This window comes from Ictalurus punctatus, chromosome 11 (genome assembly GCF_001660625.3).
Source record: "Ictalurus punctatus breed USDA103 chromosome 11, Coco_2.0, whole genome shotgun sequence".
Taxonomy (NCBI): domain Eukaryota; kingdom Metazoa; phylum Chordata; class Actinopteri; order Siluriformes; family Ictaluridae; genus Ictalurus; species Ictalurus punctatus.
The window spans coordinates 9,959,685-9,974,546 of NC_030426.2; the positions used below are offsets into that span (position 1 = coordinate 9,959,685).

Below are 14,862 nucleotides of genomic sequence, written 5' to 3' on the forward strand. Positions count from 1 at the left end.
ATTTGATATTTTTGTCCAAGGCTGATAGATATTCTTTGTATTCCTGATATTTTAGTTAATACCAGATGCTGGAACATGAACAGTTTCAGGAGGTTATTTTATATCTACGTTTGTTGATCGTTTTGAGACATATTCCAAAATAACTTCTGTCCTCTGTCTTGTGCAGTGTACAAAAGTAACATAATGAGAGCTTAATTGATTTTTTAAATATTTAATGCATTTCATTCTTGTCTCACCATAATTTTTTGAAGAAATTCAGCTAAGGATCAGTGTGATTTATACCACTCACTTGTCTTGAAATGCATTTCAGCTAGAGTTGTGAGATGTCTACTGATCAAAAACCAAAATCTTCTTATTATTTTCTTATTATTCAGTGGCAGTTTGCTTGAGGCTATTTTATATGAGTAAAAAGAAAGTGCTGGGATGCAGTTTCAGGGTCATTTTAATAAAAATTTACATTATTAGCCACAACACTGTACTCTCTGTTGATCCCTCTTTGTATATGGCATTGCCTTTCATAACCCTGTCCACTCTTTTCAGCAATTCAGACGAGTCAATGCACAGTAGAGATGCATGGCCTGGCCTCAGGGATATGTCAAATGCTACATAACTAGCTACTTAACATGGAAACACTGAAACATCATGAATGGTTTGTTTTGTCCTTAAACCAAAATATGACAATAATGCCGCTGTGTGTTATTCCTCACACTGCTGGAAAATGGTTAAGGCATTCTGGCATTAAGTTTACTGACATCGCCTTTAATCAGAAGATTAGGGTCATTTGGATGCTGGCTGGACCACATGTTATGTCTTCAGGTATACTCACTGTTGAATTGGGTAAGAAGGAAACTAACAAAGAATAAATACTGAAATCACTGTATCAGACTTGCCATCCTTTGTGAATTATGTATAGGAAAAATTATGTATATCAACAAAAAAAATGTCAGATGAGCCAGTCGGCATACGATTGATTGACATGATCGACAGTCGAGTATGTGCTTTGAATGCTCCACTTGATGCAGCCTGTTTTGTGTCCATGTACAGTGTTTGACCTATCACTAAATAAGAATACTGCTTAGTTAATGTATGTTATGTATGTTTATTAGGGATGTGACCTATCACTAAATAAGAATACTGCTTAGTTAATGTATGTTATGTATGTTTATTAGGGATGCCACCAAAGATTTTCTGCTGAAAATGGTACAAGACAGCTCTTTCAGTTTTCGGCCAAAAGAGAAAAAAGGCTGATGTTTTTGACTGAAAACAACAGATTAAAAAGGATGATAATGAAGTGTCAAATTCCACTTTACAACACTTTACAAATTATTAAATACAAATATTAATAATAATTGTAATTGGACAGTGATTTAAAACACTTTTTGTTTGCTATGCTGTTCTGTGCTGGTCAGTTTGAGCAGATCTTCATGTGAAGAAGTGAATACTCTTCATGGTTTCTCTGAGGGACATTAGACAAGATTTGTAAAAGGATTATAACAAAATGTATTGTGTTATATTCTGCCCTTCTCTAAAATGTACTTTGTTATATTCTGCTCTATTATATGACTCATTTTTATGTGATTTACTCATTTAATTTAAGTATTTATTTATTCAAAATATTTGTATTTATAATTGTTTATATATTTATTTGCCAGTTAATAATAGGCACTTGGTTTCTCCCCCAGTTTGGCCATCTGTCAGTTCCTACCCACCAGCCAGCTATCATAGGACATCTACCAACAAGGAAGGGTGAAGGCTAATGTGCTTCCTCTGAGACATGTGAAGCCAACTACTGTATCTTTCCTAGCTGTTGCTTATGCTGCATCACAGGGCAGCATGTCACACTCAGAGGAAAATCATATCTGCCCTCTTCCGCATACATGAACTCGCAGATGCCCATGATTGGCATGAGTGTCACCGCAATTGACAGGGAAGAGAGAGTATGCCATCCCACCCACCCAGAGAGTATGGCCAGTTTTGCTCCCACAGAGGGCTGTGTTGTCAAACTTGCGAGCTCGTTACTATAGGGTGAATGCTTTTCTGATGTCCCACATGGGAGCCTAGGCCATGATTGTGTTTGAGCCAGTAAGGTTTTGGAATGTTTCTTTGCAATGTGATGAACCAAACACTGACACAATGACATTTTTTAAATTAGTTTGAAAGCTGAATAAAACAAGTATTGTCAAGTGTGTAGTATTTTATTGAATTATTGTTTTATTATGATATATTAAATTGTCTCTCTTCCTGTGTCATGTCAAGGCTTCAATGAATAAAGCCTATGTTTGTGAGTTTGTGCTAAACAGAGTTAGTTTTCAAACATTGCAGTCATACTTGGAAAGGAACTCTTTTTTTCCCAAACAGTTTACAGTAATTATTTAATATTTTAAGGTTTTTTAAGAGCTGGAAGTAATACAGATGTAATAAGATGAGAAACAAATTATATTGTAAATTGAGTAATAAAAAGCAAAGTGATTAAATTTAATCCAGAGACCCTTTGATTAGAGCAAGCTGAACTAAATTGAACACTTTATCATGCAACGCTCTGTTTATTGATTTTTTAGACTTGCCATTCATCTCATGAATTTGCAATTATATTTCAGAAGCAAAACTTAATATAATTTGATGCACATTAATCCACAGATGCAAAAATCAATCAGACCATGTCATATATTAGACTCAAAAAATGAGGTCATAGCATCAAGAGTATTGGCCATAAGGTTCAAAATGTTACATAGAAATGTTATATGAGATAAAAATAAAAAATGTTTTAAAGTTAATTATGCAGTATAATATTCTACAGGTTTGTAAATAGCATTACCTGTGTCACATGATATAATTATACAATATGATTGGAAAATTGCTATAGTTAATCTGTTACCTTCCTTTAAATGATACTCTGAGAAACTTGTCTCAATCTTACTGTCACTCTTTTCTGACTGATTTAAGTAGAACGTGTTACTATTTTGTGCTGTAATAGTTTGTAGACATATACAGGAAAGGAAAAGTAGCTTGGTAGATGGAAAAGATGGAAATGAAGTGCAAAATGGTGGACCAGATATGGAAAACACTATGGTTATTATAGTCATCATCATCATCATCATCATCATCATCATGATTACACCCCTATCTTCACTGACCTTAAAAACTCTTTATATTTGAGAGTTTGAAAGATTAGAGATGCTTTGGTGAAACATATAATGACTGCAGTCTAGCAAAGACAGCCTCTTGACACTACAGGATCAAAGCTCACACTATGTTCCACACCTGGGGTGGTTGGATGATTTTAGTTTAAAATTAAAAAGATTTCCACTTCTGATGAATGAGAACATTTTTTATCTTGTGTGACTCGAAAACGGCAGCCAAAACTATAAAGTAGAATTTATTGTCATTACAATGATATATTACAATAATATTACAGAATGGTTGCTTTATCGAATGCTGTTCTTTTATGAACTTTAACACTAAAAATAGGAACAGGGTGCAAAGAACAAATTCCATAACTGAATAACTGCAGTGTTCACTGAAATTGAGAAGGGGAATCTGTGCTTCCAGGCAAAAAAAAAAGATCTTCTATGAGAAGTGGTTGAGGTAAAAGTCTATACTTACTGCTTAGGAAAATTTTTATGGCTAAAAATTTGGTTGAGAAAGATTGGGATTAAGTTATTCATTAAAATGTGAATTAACCTGAGAATAGACTAGACAATTGTTACATGTTCCATTTGAATGAAATTGCGGACATACATGTGAATGTCTACCTAATAATTAGAAAAATAATCGAATATTATAACAATATATAGTCTGTAACTGTTTAATATTTTTAATTCGGAAAATATGACAAAATATTGATTATATTTTTAATATATTAAAACACTAAAATATCTAAAACACTTGACACACACAAGCAAAAAATAAAACACAAACTATAGAGCCAATGCTATTAAAAAAAAAAAACTATTAAAAACTACTGTCAGGTTATGCTCTATGACCTCACCATTTTTCTTTAAAAATTATTATTATTTTTTTTTATTTTTTAATAAATTTGTAAAGATTTCAAACAAACTTCTTTCACATTGTCATTACGGGGTATTGTTTGTAGAATTTTCAGGAAAATAATGAATTGAATCCATTTTGGAATAAGGCTGTAACATAACAAAATGTGGGAAAAGTGAAGCGCTGTGAATACTTTCCATATGCTCTGTATATTGAATTGAGAAGAAAAAGCATGTCAAAGATCCCCTTAAACTACTTACCCTAAACTGCAGGATGTAAGGTTTTGGAATTTTACCCTCTATGGTAGTAATGGTATGGCACGCAAAATCGTGAAATGTTACCATATATGCAGTGAATGAACATTTTACATATGAACATATGAAGATTTTCTTACAGGTGTTGTGTTTCTTCACTGTATGGATTAATCTGACGGCTGCAAGGAACACACAATCAATGAGAATTCAGGGCTGCATTCCAGACCACATTCTATGCCATCGATTGACTGGTTCTTGCTAATTTAACTGAGTTTTAAATGCAAAAAATACACAACCCATTAAACACACCCTGTTAACCACTAGCCCATGAGCTAAAACCAGTCCATACAGGATTTTACTGAGTTTTTTTTTGTGATTGTTATGGCCAAAACTGCTTGATATTACTGCAGCTTTTTTCAAAAAAAATATTATGGTGTTTTATTGATTTTGCATTAATTTCTACGCTTGCAAAATCTTGCTAACGATGCAAATCCCCCAACGAGAATAAATCACCTGACTATTATTCATTGGCTTTCCAATAAATTACAGAACAAATAAATGCTTTACATGTTTATCAAGAAAAAAGCCAAAACTCCATCATGCCTGAATGTTTTCCTCTTACAGTGTAATATTACACTCTTTCCCGCTCTCAATCTTGTTTTCTTTCTCTATCTCCTGATTGGCTTCAGCTCCTGCTGGTTACTATGTAGCCAGATATCTTTCAGCTGGGGTGTGATGATGTTGGATGTATCTGATCTGGCATATGACGTATGCATACAAATTTCCTGCCAAGCCCTGAAACAGCACTGACTCTGAATAACTGTTACAGGATTGTCAGGATGATGGAACATCCGATTATGCAGCATTTCTTCCCTGACTCAATACTCATGAACATTTTATTTGTTCATTTTTAACCAAAAAATGCTTTACAGTGTAGTTAAAATATTCCATTTTAAAATGGCACTGTTCCTTTAGAAATACCATGTTGCAAAAATCCCTTTATATACTCAACACTCTTTATTGTCCTGTCTTGCAAATAAACAGTTATTATGAGGGCATGCTCTTATTAAAAGAACAACATGCCTCATTCAGTGGATCAGGGAGTTCTTTATCACAAGCTTTTATTGCTTTAATTATTTAGACACCAAAACCTCCACAGACAAGAGCCAGTGAAAACTTCAGAGCCTGCCTTACCGCTAAGCATATGCAGAAAATCCTCACAGGTCTCTGCCAAGAGAAGAGGCAGAGAGCTCTGCGCAAGAAACTTATCTGTGCCCTAATTTGATGAGATACGCTAACAAATTGCCTGAAAAGATGACTGTGATTTTCAGATTACATTTTCCCCTTATGGTTAGAACACAGGTTTGGCCAGGCAGTGAGATGAGCCTCTGATTGTTTCTGTGCGTGTTGAGTCTCTCTGGTCCTTTCACGAAGGAATTGCTGTCCAACAGTGTCTGATATTGTATCAAGACCACCGTGTTTGCCAGCTGAGAGAAGCCCATCAAAACAGGGAGGGATTGTTTTCACTGACTAAAACGCTGAAGAATGGCTCACTGAGAGGCTGGTATTTGAGAACATACAGTAAATGATTGATGCAATCCTGACAACACTGAACCAAATGATCCTGTGTTTCTCAACTTTCCAGTGTTTCAGTGCAAGCGTATGTATGTATTTGACCAATAATCTGCAATGAACCATCTGTGTGTTTCTATCTATATTTATCTATATGTTTGTGTGTATGTGTGTGTGTGTGTGTGTGTGTGTGTGTGTGTGTGTAGGATGCGGGAGAGGGAGCTGCGGTGCGTGGGCAGGAGATTGCTATTGCTTGGCGTCTGCCTGCTGTCTCTGTGGGGGCAGCTGAGCCTGGCCTCCTCACACCGCAGCCACATCGGTGAGTCACACACATACTGATAATTCTCCATAACAGAAACACCACCTATTAACTCCAAGCTTAATAATGAACTACTGAGCCACAGCTGAAGGCTGAAGGGATGCTGGTTCTGGACCTGGTCATCATGTACTTGGAATGTCTTTTTACTTCTACAAGTTCACTCATTTAAACTCCACTTAACCTCTGTTTGCTATCAGACCTACAAAAAACGAACAAAAGTGCTCACATCCCAGCTTGGTGAGTCATATATAGAGATACAGTGCTGGCTAATGCTAGCCAAAGTCACATCAGTGAACAGTAATACTAGACAAACACTATGTGCAAATACATCATCTCAGCACAATATTTCATTTGAATCTTTCAGAAAGGTCATTTAAACATAGGTACCAAATGTTGAATGGTAGTGACGCTTGCCATAAAGAAAAGCCCACAATCAATATAATTCAGGAGTAATTCTATATAATTCTTTATTATTTCCCCCATTCTTATTAATTATCAGTCTTGATTTTGGCATTTTCAGTTTTGATTATGTTTAGTTTATATATTTATAAAGCACATTTAAAAACAACAGAAGTTGAAACCAAAGTGCTGTACACGTAATATAAAACCGATTTAAAACAAAATTCCATATTATCAAATACCGATGGACAAATGAAAATTCTACACCCTCAGACAGAATTAAAAGATAATGAATAAAAGTGGGTTTTCAGAGATGATTTGAACATGGCAATAGAGTGGGAAGATCTAATATGAAAAGGGAGACTATTCCAGAGCATGTGAGCAGCTACGGAGAGAGCCCTGTCACCTTTTGTGAACGAGGGACTGAAAGGAGTAGTTGACTAGATGGTCGAAGAGCTCTTGCGGCAGTATATGGGGTAAGGAGATCTCATATGTACTGGAGAGCAAGTCCATGCAAAGCTTTAAAAATTAATAGCAGAATTTTTAAATCAATTCGGAAATTGAGGTTTCTGTGTGAGAAATCATCTCCTGAATAAACTGATGATTTCCAAAAACAGTTTGAGGGCAAATTTATGACATGGTGTGCTGCTCTCTGTGGTTCTGTGAAGACTGAAGAAATGGGCTTATTGACCCCAACTGTAGACATTTTGTTTGCTGGAGGTTAGGTGCCAAAGACAGTGATATCCCATAGAATGAGTGAAGGAGAAAGAAAGAGAGAGTGAGCAAGGGGGTAAGGGGAGCTAAAGGTGGAAGCTGTGACTTCATATCACAATAATGAGCTCCATACATAGGGGAAAACAGTGACAGTGTGGAAGCCTGAAGTGGGAAAATTATGAGGAATTCAACCAAGGGCAACAAAAACTTAGTGACAGCTTAACAATATACACAAATCTTCCATTGATTGGCTACATGAATTTTAGTGAGGACATGTTTTGTGATCACATGCCAGGAGCCTTTGCAAAGAGCCATCGGGGACAATGTGAAGAGGCAGCAGCAATTAATCTTGCCTTCCTGAGCCAAAGGGCAGCTCTAAATAAAATCACACAGCATTTCAGGAGCTGTGACAAAGATAGCAACAAGTTAAGGGGACCCCATCTTTCTCCCAGCACTGCTATATGTGTGGTGTTGGCAATAACGTCGATGATTGATTATGGTGAGGGCACCCAATCACTCAGCCCTCAGTGAGCAGAAAGAGCTGCTTTCCAAGCTGCCAGAGCTCCAGCGCTCCTGGCTAACACTGAGCTAATCACACATTTAGTCCCAGTAGTGTTTTGAGGTCAGACCAAGGTGTACCAGTAAACAAACCACTTTAGCCCCACTGCCTAAGAGATCTTGGGACCTGCTGCCACTCGAGCACTTCGTATTCTCCCTATAACCTTAAGAGATCACACATCAACCTACTAACACAGCAACAGTGCCAGAACTTGTTATCCAGTCATGACAGAAACAAGGAGATGTGGAGGGATGTGAAATGTAGAAGTAGTAGAAGAGAACTGTTGGGCATGGAGGTACAAAGAAAGTGACACACACACACACGCACACACACACACACACACACACACGCACACGTATTTATACATTCACTGGCCACTTTAACAGGAACATCTACACTGCACCTCATTTATGGAGAAACTGCTGATCTCCTGGGTTTTCACACACAACAGCCTCTAGAGTTTAAACAGGTTGGTGCAAAAATTAAAAAAAATAAGCACCCAGTGAGCAGCAATTCTGAGGGCAGAAAAGCCTTGTTGATGGGAGAGATCTGAGGAGAATAACCAGTCTAGTTCAAGCTTACAGGAAGGCTACAGTAACTTAAATAACCACTCTTTACGACCAGGGTGATCAGAAAAGCGTCTTAGAATGCACAACACGTCAAGCCTTTAGGCAGATGATCTACAATAGCAGAACACCACATTGGCCCACATTGGGGTTTATTCCTGTCACCCAAGAACATAAATTTGAGACTGCACTGGGCACAGGCTCACTGAAACTGGCCAGTTGAAGATAAAAAAAAATGTTTTTCCAATCTTGAACTCTCCAGTTTCTCAAGCCTTGGATATGCTGTTGTATCAGTAAGCAGCAGAAGATGATTGAACCATTAACACTCCCTTGTAGTTGAGGTGGTTGAGGAACCTTTTCCAAGCCTGTAGAAACCTGTCACTGATTATAACTGAACTGGTACTCAAAACTGAACACTTGGTGTGCTTTTTTTATTGATAGTGCAGACCATATTAATTCTTGATAGTCAGGCTTTGATAACACCTGCTGGTCTCTGACATCTTGGTCTTCTTACTTTGGTGCACCAAACAGCACAGAATCCAAAAGAACCAGCAAGCGAATAAAAAGGAGTATTTAATTTTGTTAAATAACAACATCCATAACCCTGTCAAGAACCCTTTTTTTTGACTCATTAATTAAGATTATATGAAATGTAAATCATAATCATTTTAGCATTTCTTGCAGATAGCAGCTGAATGATATAATATGAGTTATATACTGCCTGGTTTCTTGCTAGAAAGATTACATTTGCAAGTTAATAGTGTACAGCAATCAGGTATTTTCTGAAGTGGAGTTGTTGGATTGTAGGGTGGAATAAAACAGGCATGACAAACACTGTAGACGCTCATCTGATGAAACCTGACATCTGCTGTCTTTACTGGAGACAGAAAACTATAGCATATGCCTTTTTGTAATTTGTGTGCATGAGGATATTTGCACCACTAGTACTAGGAACATACAATAACATAAATGGGCACTAGATTAAACTTAACTGGCAGTTTAGCAAGTATATCTTGGTAACACTGACACTATTATTGTATTACTGTTATGGTGCATACTCAACTATAAGCCCAATTATTTGGCAGTTAGTGCATGCCAGAAGTCATTCATGGTCACATTACAGCTGGTCTGGCAGTGGGCACCCATGCCTACAGAGTAATATGGCATGCCTTGGTTGATATATTCTGTGTTCGTTGGAAGTAATGTACAGCTGGAGATAGCGTGAGGACGGGGACAGAAAAATGAAATGGAGAAACCTCAGCATTCACACCTTGCCATTTTTGTGCACAAAGTGTGGGATATGAAGAGCCATATGCTCTGGTTTGAACAGTAGATGAGGCCAGAGCACCTGCATGCCATTTGGAAAACAGGTGGATAAAAAGATGGAGGGCATAGATAAAACCAGAGAGAGTTGGAGAAAGGGGGTAAGGAGTGACTTGCTCTTTTTTTAATGGATGGTACGGAAATAATTTTTGTGTCCCTACTCACACTGTAGCTTATACATAAAGTTAAGGAAAACAACAGTGAATTTAGCACAAATGCCTTCACCATATTCTGCCCTTAAGTTTTAGATTAGTTTTGGAACAAATAATCACTGACCGATTTTGGGTGATTTAATATGTGTCATAAGAACAGAATATATGGTGCATTAAAGTTTAAAAGCACAAATTTAAAATCAAATTTAAAAGCACAAAGGATATTGGTATAAGGTATATTGGTATATTATTGGAGGAAGATGAACATATAGTCTGTTCAAGTCTTCATTTTTTACATATGAATCAAAATAACAGCAAATATGAGAGGTACGTTAAACATACACTCACCATACACTTTAAAACCTATACACCTGCTCATTTATGCAGTCATCCAATCAGCCAATCATGTGGCAGAAGCACAATGCATAAAGTCACACAGATACAGGTTACGAGCTTCAGTTAATGTTCACATCAAACATCAGAATGGGGGGAAAAATGTGATCTCAGTAACTTTAACTATGGCATGATTGTTGGTACCATATAGGTTGGTTTGAGTATTTCAGAAACTGCTGATTTTCTGGGATTTTTCACACCCATCATTCTCTAGAGTTTGCACAGAATGGTGTGAAAAACAAAAACACTGCATGAGTGACAGTTCTGTGAGTGGAAATGCCTCGTTGAAAGAGAGGTCAGAAGAAAATGGCCAGACTGGTTCGAGCTTCCAGGAAAGCTACAGTAACTCAAATAAGCACTCTTTACAACTGTGGTGAGCAGAAAAGCCTCTCAGCATGCACAAAACATTGAACCTTCAGGTTGATGGGCTACAACAGAAGACCACATTGGGTTCCACTCCTGTCAATCCAGAACATCAATCTGATGCTATCCTGGGCACAGACTCAATGAAACTGGACAATTGAAGATTAGGGGGGAAAAATCACCTGGTCTTTCTCCAGCCTTCTGCTCTCCAGTTTTGGTGAGTCTGTGCCCATGATACCCTCAGATTCCTGTTCTTGGTTGACCAGAGTGGAATCTGATGTGGTCTTCTGCTGTCGTAGCCCATACACCTGAAGGTTCGATGTTTTGTGCATGCAGAGATGCTTTTATCCTCATCATGGTTGTAAAGAGTGCTTATTTGAGTTACTGTAGCCTTCCTGTCAACTTGAACTAGTCTGGTCATTCTCCTCTGATCTCTCTCATAAACAAGGTTTTTCAGACTGCAAACCCACCTCAAACAGTTTCTTTTTTTTTTTGCACCATTCTGTGTAAGATCTAGAGAATGTTGTGTAAGGAAATCCCAGGACATCAGCAGTTTCTGAAATACTCAAACCAGCCTACCTGGCACCATCAACCATGCCATGGTTAAAGTCACAGAGATCACACTTTTCCCACATTCTTCATTGATCTCATTCATTGACATTAACATTAACTGAAGCTCTTGATCTGTATCTTCATGCTTTTTTGCATTGCACTGCTGCCACTGGCTGATTAGTTAACTGCATGAATATGCAGGTGTACAGGTGTTCCTATTAAAGTGGACGGTGAGTGTAGTTGGCAGCAACAGCTGCTGTGCTGTAATGATCAGTTCTTTATTTTGAGTATCAACCTTCCACTTTCTCTGTTTTTAATCACAGTGCTATCTCTACACTCAGCTCTTGTCTGGCTAACTCATCTGGCCTGTGTGCAGTCTAATCACTCATCTGACCTACGGCTATTTCTCATTACTAACCTCTCATTATCACCCATTGAGACATGCGCCTGGATGGCCTGTGACTCAACGCAGCATGGTATTTCCTGTTTTGGATGAGAATTAATAGGGAATGTAATGATTTTCTGATGGAACCTATAAGCAGAAATTTCTGACAGCGGCACAGTGTCTATTACTGAGAACTGCGAATCAGTGTGCCTTCAGCAAACCTTTATAGTGTAGTGCCTTAGTACAGTATTTTAAAGGGTTCAAATACATGTGGTCAGGGGCACAATGCTTAGGCTAAACTAAATCTTGTACTTTTCTTATAATGGTCATTTTGTACTGAAAGAGTGTTCAAATGAATGACTTTAGATACCTGTATTTGAAACAGCAGTTGAAGGTGGCATGAAAAAAGTCTATTAATTTGGCTATTGAAAACCTTGTTTAATATATGAAACCAGCTATAATTGTGCCAAGGCTGGATTAACAGGGGACATTTATTTTCTCCTGGAGAGTACATTACACTGTCTGATTAATAATTCTGGCATATAGTAGATATAATATTTGTAGTGGCTATAATATAGTATAGTATATAATATACAGCCTAAAAATTCCAATCCATAAAATCCTGCAAAAGGCTTACTGCTGTGTTCTTCTTCCTCTCCTTTATCTTCCTGTTTTAATGTGATGGTAAGATGCTCCCAGCTAGTCGTTTGAGCTTAGAAATGTTCTTGAAGTCGAGTGAAATAGAATGTTCTAAAATGAGGTCTATCAATCGTCTCTGTAGTCACTTCATTACATTTGGTGACTGTGTTCCTCAGTGTGATTCACTGCAGGAATGAACTGCTGAACATGGTATCCTGAGCAAGCAGGCAAGCAAGACTGAACCATCTTGGCTGAGTGTTCAGCTACACAAACGGGCCATAAAATTTAACAGTATTGAAACTGCTCATCTGCAGTCCACATTCCCCGAAATAGTGTTAGTGTCTATTTTGGAGGGAATGTTTTTGAAACACACACATGTCTGGTGGCCCAAAATGCCAGCTAAATTACCGTGGAATAATTTATGAAAAAGGAAATGGTCTGTGCTTGAAAGGAATACAGTTTTAACCATGAGTGTGAAGTGATTATGACTATTAGAGAGGTAGCAGTATGTTAATGACTCATGAACTGGGCTTAGTTAATGTAATTTAGACATTTAAAATTCACGTTTATATTTATAATACTTTACCTTTCTCACAAGGTCCTTTCTCAGTGATCAGTGCAACTTTGGGAATTATAGTCATGGGGAAAAAGAAAGTACCCCCTCCTTCAGTTGTAGGTTTTTACTTACAGTATCAGGGTCTAAATAACAATTGTGTGGTCCTCACCAACTTCTATAAACAAAACAAATAACCTCAGGTGACAACAACAAAAAACCACAACAGATTTCACAATGTAGCCAATAACACCCCCCCCCCCCCCCAATTTTTTTTTTCCTAGAAAACAAGCATTCAGAACTGGAGGGTAAAATAAGTACGTCTCTCACATTGTTTTGGAGAAATTTTGGCCCACTATTCTTTACAACATTGGTTCTGTTCAGCCATTCAGATGTTGATTTGGTAATGTGCTTGGTATCATCGTCCTGTTGCATGACCCAATTTCAGCCCAGCTTAAGCTGCTTGAGAGATGGCCTCACATTTGTCTCAAGAATATTCTGGTATAAAGTGGAGTTCATCCTTGTTTCAATGACTGCAAGTTTCCCAGGTTATGTGTCTGCAAAACAAGCCCAGATCAGTCACCCCTCCACCACCATGCTTGACATTGCATGATGCACCAGACTGCCAAAAGTTCTGCTTTTATTGAGGTAGTTACACTTCTTGATGATGAAATAATCTTGTGCATTTCTTAAATAATGCCTGGCTGCTAATTTCATGCTTAATGATTGTGGAAGTAGGAAGGGTGTACTTATTTTTCTCATCTGGTTCATGAATATTGGTTTACTTTTTGCAAAAAAAATGACTGCATATTGAAATCTGTTGTGATTTTTTATATTTGGTGAGGACCACACAACAACTTGTTATTTTTGATCAATAAAAACCTAGAATTGGAGGAGGGTGTACTTTATTTTACCCATGACTATAAGAATTAGTCCTCATAGTTTTTCCTGTGGTTCGGTTAAATGGTAAGTCATGACTTTTTTTTATTACTTATCAGATCCAGGGTCCCTGGTTCGATCATGAGCTTGGGTTACTATTTGTGGCATGTTATCCCTCTGTTTGTGTGGGTTTCCTTTGGGTTCTCCAGTTTCCTCCCACCTACCAAAAACTTGATAGTATGTGGATTGGCTATGCTAAATTGCCCCTAGGTATGAACAAGTGTGTAAAATTCCTTGACAGCTTGGCTTAATTTCAGTGTTCCTGATGTTGAGCTTGAGCATAATTCCGTGGTGCTTTTTTCTTTAGAACTTTTTGAGTCTTCAACTCATTGGCCACTGCAGAGCATCTGACCTGATTACCACACCACCCACGTTAGAGTTGAGATGTAACTGGCATGTGAGGCATAAAACAGCATGGGAAACTGATGGTGTTGTTTTTTACAGAGTTAGTATGCCTGATGACATCTCAGTGTCAGTCATGCTAGGAAGGCTTGAAGAATTGGGTGTGTATATGTATGTGTGTGTGTGTGTGTGTGTGTGTGTGTGTGTGTGTGTGTGTGTATGAGAGATGTAAAACACTACTGACACTTCGAGGGTGGGAACAGCATGCTATTTAGAGCAAGCATGACTGGCATCTCAACTCAGGCAGTGTGCATATGTGTGAAGGGTAGCATCGTGCAGTGAATTTGTCTGTCTACCTGCCTTTCTTAATAAAAGCTCTTAACTGCACTTGCATCTGTCTCTAATCCCATTATGTGAAAGAATACTTCTCCTGAACATGGATTCAGCAGGAAAGTGTAAGGAAAGTCACGCCGGAATCTTTCTGCCGGCGTTTGATTCTGTATGATTTCTCCAGTGGCTTTTCTTGGACACTCCGGCTCCATTTCAGGGCCTTGAAAGCCCCTGAATCGATTTTTTCTACAATTCCAATTTTATTTTGAGAACCTCTTAAACCCCAAGCCCGAAGAGAAGCAGTGACTTGGGTTCATGCTGTCCCGGTTCACTGGCCCAGCCCACCAGTGGCAACTTCGGCCTGGGAAGCGTGGCTGAGTTGGTGTGCCTCATGATTTTTGGTAACGCAGACCTTCAGTTTGATTTGGAGAAATTTTTTGGGAGGGCCAGCCTGACAGCCGAATCTAAGAGGCCGTTCACCACATACTACGAAAGGGAGCCAGAGGCCAATGTGGCGGCCT

General features: G+C 38.1%; 1 protein-coding gene across 1 annotated transcript in view; it reads left to right on the plus strand.

The window, feature by feature from the left end:
* The window catches only part of tafa3a (TAFA chemokine like family member 3a), an 89,837-nt gene that overhangs the window by 43,950 nt on the left and 31,025 nt on the right, over window positions 1-14,862 (plus strand). The window contains exon 2 of the mRNA XM_017479188.3: window positions 6,020-6,132. Coding sequence (XP_017334677.1) covers window positions 6,021-6,132 — 112 coding nt within the window. The 5' untranslated portion in view covers window position 6,020. The remainder of the gene's footprint in view (window positions 1-6,019; window positions 6,133-14,862) is intronic.